At 36.3% G+C, this 6,289-nt stretch overlaps 1 protein-coding gene across 3 annotated transcripts; it reads left to right on the top strand.

The window, feature by feature from the left end:
• The first annotated feature begins 560 nt into the window (after window positions 1-560).
• LOC130960325 (L-aspartate oxidase, chloroplastic-like) lies at window positions 561-4,175 on the top strand. Of its 3 annotated transcripts, none has more exons than XM_057885702.1 (4): window positions 561-902; window positions 1,138-1,377; window positions 3,449-3,529; window positions 3,889-4,175. In XM_057885702.1, the coding sequence occupies exons 1-4, from the start codon at window positions 576-578 to the stop codon at window positions 3,922-3,924; spliced, it is 684 nt and encodes a 227-aa protein (XP_057741685.1). In that variant the 5' UTR covers window positions 561-575; the 3' UTR covers window positions 3,925-4,175. The 3 variants fall into 3 exon arrangements, with proteins under 3 accessions (XP_057741685.1, XP_057741684.1, XP_057741687.1); XM_057885701.1 differs by having other exon boundaries at window positions 3,442-3,529; XM_057885704.1 differs by lacking the exon at window positions 3,449-3,529.
• The last annotated feature ends 2,114 nt before the right edge of the window (window positions 4,176-6,289 follow it).

Here is a 6,289-nt window from a genome sequence, read left to right as displayed (position 1 = left end):
AGGACCTTCAATAAGTAGGAAATCACAAAATTTTAAACTCAAAAGGTGAGAGGATTTTCCTATCCTTCTCTATTAAGTTTCGGCCATTATGGCCTTTTGGTCACTAATTATGATTTTGATTGAAATTAAGTGTATTTAAGTGCTTTAAGAACCATTTGAAAGTGATACAAGTTTGGATTTAAGATAAGGGTTAGGTTAGATTATTTCTCCTAATATGTGTCATGAAACTCTAATATTGGACTTTATGATCGAATGATATTTGAACGTATGATTGATGATGTTTGAATGTTTAAATGATTGTTGGAATGATTTATGATTCAAATTGAAAGCTTTTGGAAGCAGGATGGTTATGTTTAGAAACTTTGGGCCAAAATATAAATATGAAAAATATAACGAACCCAACTTTCGGCATATATATATTTTAAGAGAGTAAGGTAGCGTTTGGCAGAGAGACAAAGACTGAGAGACAGATACTGAGAGACAGATACTGAGAGACAAGAATTAAAATAAGTTTCAGTATTATGTTTGGTATAAAATATCATTCAAAATAAAATATAGAGACTAAAATAAATGAAATGACCAAATTATCCCTATTAATTAAAAGAAAAAAAACAAAAATAAAACCCAAATTCAATCATTCAGACAACCATTTCCCCTTCTTCCTTTCTCAATCCCTAATCTCCCGTCATTTCACCCAATTTCGCCGCGTCAATCTCTTGCTTGGCGTCGAGTTCACCGTCGACGAGGAAGCCTTGCCACCGTTTCATCAATTCTTTCGCTTTTTACGGTTCTCTCCATCTGTCTCTCTCTTTCTCTCTTGCTCTCTCTCACTTTCTTCTGTTAGTTGCAAGGGCAATTTGGTTGCTATTCATGCTGGAAACAGGGGCTATCCTCCGAATAAGGTATGTAAGCTGATGATTATGATAATTTTGATACCAAATTTCTGATGTTTCCTTGTCTTTACAAAAGGGTAAAAATTTCAACAAAGGGCATCTGTAAAAATTTGAACAGAACTGTTCTTATTATAGAGATGATTATTTTAAGCATGATAGAATTACATATATACTGGTAAGCAATCACTGGTTTCTCTGACTACTGCGTCAAGTTTTGTACTAAGTATGACCCTTCCTTTTCCAGGTTGTTTGTACTGAAGGACCCGACAGAGTCAGAGAATTAATTGCCATAGGCGCTTCATTTGATCATGGAGAAGATGGTAACTTGCATCTAGTGAGGGAAAGGGGTCATTCACATAGTCGAATTGTTCATGCTGCTGATATGACTGGAAAAGAAATTGAAAGGGCTCTGCTAAAGTCAGTTGTTAATCCTAATATTTTTGTGTTTGAACACCATTTGGCTATAAATCTTCTCACTTGTCAGGTTTGTTGTCTTTGATATTATTTTATTTTTATACTAATGATTTTGTACCGTATCCCTTGCTGGTACCTCACTCCAAGCATGCTGGTATTTGTCAAACATTTGAAGTTTTAAATTCATGGGCTCCATCCACTTGAAATTGTTGCTGTTCAAATTTTACTAGGTACACTTTGAATGTCTCAGTGCGTTCTCTAACTAAAAATCAAGGTTGCGAGAACCAGACCGGTCAATAAACTGGTAAGGTCACTGGTTCAATGGTTCACTGGTTCGACCGGGATTGAACCGGGGTTCAACCGGTTTAATTAAATATTAAATAAAATTATTAAACTTAATAAAATTCAATAATTTATAACTTAATAAAATTTAATATTTCACATAATAAATTATCCATTACTTAAGATTAGAGGTTTACAAACAACTTCAAACATCAAAGTTTATAACTAAACAAAAAATAAAACGTACATAATGACAAACCCATAGTGTTCTACATTCAAAAGATACAATTACTAACTTTCTATACACAAACAAGGACTATCCCTATGGTTTCTATACACAAACAAGGAGTTTTCTAATCAGATATGGCAAATTTCCACAACAAAGAATAGAAAGATATTAGGCTATTAGCAACACCAAATTTCATCCAGAACACACACACACATAGACAGGCAGACTATTGCTGTCAAAACAATACAGATTACTTTCTTAATCGTTATTATTAAGGAACACAATTTGCCCTGCTTTGTCCAATAGATTTGCTCACTTTTATTAGGATTTACTGATTTAGCATGATTCAATCTTATCCTCCATAATATGAATATCAAACACTACAGAATATTACAGAGAAAAAATGGGCAAGGAAGATATGTAGCTTTTCAAAAGGATTAACCGATTAAGGCAATCTTGGTTATCTTCAAATTCAACTTTAGCCCAATTTAAGCAGCAAAAAATTGAAGCATCAAAAATAAACAGATATAGCATGATTCAGTCTTATCCTCCATAACATGAATATCAAACACTACAGAATATTACAGAGAAAAAATGGGCAAGGAAGATATAGCTTTTCAAAAAGATTAAGGCAATCTTGGTTATCTTCAAATTCAACTTTAGCCCAATTTAAGCAGCAAAAAATTGAAGCATCAAAATTAAACAGATATAGGAATAGAAACATCAAAGATAAACATGAAGTCATGAACAGAAAGGAACATGAACAGAGAGCAACATATTTTCTGTGATAGAGAAGAACAGGAACAAGAACAGAACCATGAACAGAATCATGCCCGCATACATGAACTGAGGTGGAAGGCAGAGTATTACCGGCGAGCTGGGCGAGGTGGAGAGCTGGGCGACGATGGTGGAGGTGGGGAGCTGGGCGATGGTGATGGAGGAGAGGTGTGACGGTGGAGGTGGAGAGCTCGGCGACGACAGTGGAGGTGGAGAGCTGGGCGACGATGGTGGAGGTGGGGAGCTGGGCGACGGCGATGGAGGAGAGGTGCGACGGTGGAGGTGGCGAGCTAGGCAACTACAATGGAGGAGCGGAGCTCCGTGACGGCGATGGAGGAGAGGTGCGACGGCGATGAGGGGCTGTGGCCTGTCGGAGGGTGAGAGGGTGAGAGAAACTGAGATACTGACTGAGGGTGGTGGCTGGTGGCAATTAGGGATTTAGGGTTCGTGGCTGAAGATAGCCCTTTTCTTTTTTTTTTTCCCTTCAAAACGACGCCGTTTTGAAGTTTAATTTTCAAACCAATAAACCGTGAAAAACCGGACGGTTCTCCTGGTTCACCGGTTAACTGCCGATTTGACCGGTTTTTTCACCGGTTTTTTGCCAGCCGGTTTCTGACCTTATCCGGACCGGTTAGGTGACCGGTTCCCGGTTTTTCCGGTTGAACCAGTCGGTCCGGTTCGGTTTTCAGAACCATGCTAAAAATATAAAATATGCCACTGGTGTTGTAGAATGGATCTGATATCACTTGTGTAAACATTAGAGGTGGGGAAAGTGATTTTGTGCAATTGCTTGAGAAAGATGTTATTGCTATTGTTGAATAGATTTCTGAATTTTCATCTTTTTAGTTTTTAGGTGGTAAGATTCCTTTCAAATGTGACTTTGCTTGCATCTGGTGGAGCTGGACATATTTATTCCAAAACTACAAATCCTCTGGTAGACCTCTTTTCTCTTAATAAGATAGTTTTATCTTGAAAACTAAAGTTTACAAATAAACCATTAATTATTGTTATTTACTCATTTGCAACATCGTATTAATTTATTTTGATGATACACTATAAATTTAGAAATAGCATGATTAAAATATAAACAAAATTAATAAGGTCTAGTTTAAGCTGAAATTGTTGATTGATTAAGTGGTTTTCTTTGTCCTTGTAAGTGTTAATTGATGGCAGTGAAGTGATCCATCTTATTCTGGTTGCATACTTAATATGTTGACTTGCTTATAGTGCATAACTTGCATTTTATGGTCTTATTTCTTTTAATTTAACTTGTTTATCTTTTTGTTATCGAAGGTGGCTACCGGAGATGGAATTGCCATGGCACACTGAGCTCAAGCTGTGATTTCAAACATGGAGTAAGTAGATGAAGGCAAAAGGATACATAACTTATGCATCACAAAATCTCTTGAAGGCAAAAGGAACTACATATTAAGTTATAGTGTTGGGTTTTAAATTGCAGCATGAGTATTTATGTGTAATTTGTTTGTATTTGTAAACATGTTGTAAAAGCATGTATATGAATGAATTAGATTGACTGATTTGTTGACATTAAATTCTTGAAATTAGATTGGTTGTTTTGGGAAATTCTTGTATTCTTTACCTAATTCCAAACAAAACAACTGCAAAATCTGATCCAACTAAAAAGTTATATTATCATAATATCATACAAAGCATTTAATATAGATGGGAATAACAACTTGCTAATAATATAGATGGAAGGACACTGAATTTAGCATATTGAACTCATTAATGTAAATTCAGGAAGCATTAGTTTGAATATTCAGTATGTAACATTACCTTGAAAATTTATGAAGCAATAATTTGAAAAGTCAGAATCTAATAATAACTTGTGAATTAGGACATTTCACCTAATAATTTATTGAATTCGTAAAAATAACTAAATCATCCTAATAAGTTAATGAATTCATAAAAATAACTACATAAAAATAACTAAATCATCCTAAATTCATAAAAATAACTAAATCATCCTAACTATGTTCAACAAGAATTGTTAAATAGAACCACTTATTCTAATTGAGAATGGATCGCACATAACCACTCTTCTGAGAATCCTTCAAACCCCAGCAAACCTTCTCCATCTGTGCATTATTAGCAAACTTCACTGCAACCTGCACCACCTCATGTTATCGAATCCAAGCTGTTCAAGCTTCTCACCGACCATGAACTTCTCATTCACCCCAGATATAGCATCAGCAAGAACTTGGGCATTCCTTCCTTGTTCAGCAGTCGAAAATTGCACCTGTTCAACCATCCTCTCTAGAATACCATTTTGCTTCCGCTTCTTTCCCGAATGCCTTCCGCTAGCTGCACAAGCATCAGAGTGTGAACCTGCTCCTTGTCCTTCATGAAAACTTACATTTGCTGACATTCCAAAATTGTCCAAACTTGGACAATGATTTTCCTCCTCCTCTTGAACTTGCTCCTGTGCGTCAAAACCACTGACTGCACCTGCACCCGTGGCTCGATCCTTTTCGAATATACCCTCTAATCGGTGGAACAAAGGAAATGGCTTACCAGGAGTATAAAATTTGGTTGGGTGTGCCTGTGATGAAACTTACAGAAGTTAGTATACATATTCTAAAGTCACTAAAATAAAATAATTTCAAGTAAGTTTGTTAACAACCTTCATCCACGCATCAAGAACGTCTCTACTGTCAACATCTACGCACAGTTTTTCAGAATTCCACCCAAATCCACTGCATGCCAGCATCTCAGAGGCATATTGATACTTCTCCTTCAGTCGCTTATGCTTATTCTTGCAATGCTTGGCAGTTACCGTACAAGTTGGGAATGCTTCCAACATCTTCAGGGCTAATTTTTCAAAAGTTCCTGGTCTAAATTGTCCACAATCAGCTTTCAAACCATCAACAACACACTCCTCCATGAAACCAACAAATGCTTCAGTTTCTTCATCAGTCCACATGCGTTTGTCCATTGTCATCTAAGAAATGTAACAATGCAATAAGTTGTACAATCCATTAAAATCAAACATCACCTATGATAATAGAAATCTAACAATGCAATAATTAGTCATATTAATAATTATGAATATTACAAACAAGGCCTACAATAACCATTTAAAAATTTCAATGACAAAAAATCCAACAAAACAATGGAATGTCTTTCGCACACAAATTTAGCTATTACATCACAAGTTTCATGCCAAATTAAACCTGGAGATTCAAGTTGGGCCTATAATCTATCCTACTCCGTACGACTAGTTCGCCACTCTTCGTACATCTCAATTGCAATGTTATCACGCCATTGCGTCCACTCATTCGTATTTTCAACCACATCGATCAACTCATCTGGTGCTTCCTCTTCGACGGGCAGAAATTCGTCTAAGAAGCTAGTTTGCTCTTCCGGATCCATATCCATGTTCTTTCGAATAAAATTTTGCAATATACAACAAGCAATTATGATATGATTTTGTGTTTTTATAGGGTAAAAGCTAGGACTTCTTAAAATTGACCATCTCTTCTTAAGTAATCCAAAGCATCACTCTATGACATTCCTAGCAGAAGAATGCTTTCTATTAAAATACTCCTGATAGTTGCGAGGTGCACGTGTTCCTTGAGCCCACTCTCTAACATGATAGCGAGTGCCTCTATATGGTGTTAGGAACCCAGGACCATTTGTGTAACCCGCATCCACTAAATAGTAATTACCTATA

Source organism: Arachis stenosperma, chromosome 2 (genome assembly GCF_014773155.1).
Source record: "Arachis stenosperma cultivar V10309 chromosome 2, arast.V10309.gnm1.PFL2, whole genome shotgun sequence".
Taxonomy (NCBI): domain Eukaryota; kingdom Viridiplantae; phylum Streptophyta; class Magnoliopsida; order Fabales; family Fabaceae; genus Arachis; species Arachis stenosperma.
This window is presented reverse-complemented; position numbering and strand designations above follow the sequence as displayed.

Bases quoted from the DNA above. Each gene is read 5' to 3' on its own strand.
- LOC130960325 (XM_057885701.1), top strand. From the start codon at position 576: ATGACCAAATTATCCCTATTAATTAAAAGAAAAAAAACAAAAATAAAA. The intron at 903-1,137 runs GTATGTAAGCTG...TTCCTTTTCCAG, and splicing joins GGGGCTATCCTCCGAATAAG to GTTGTTTGTACTGAAGGACC. The intron at 1,378-3,441 runs GTTTGTTGTCTT...TCATCTTTTTAG, and splicing joins TAAATCTTCTCACTTGTCAG to TTTTTAGGTGGTAAGATTCC.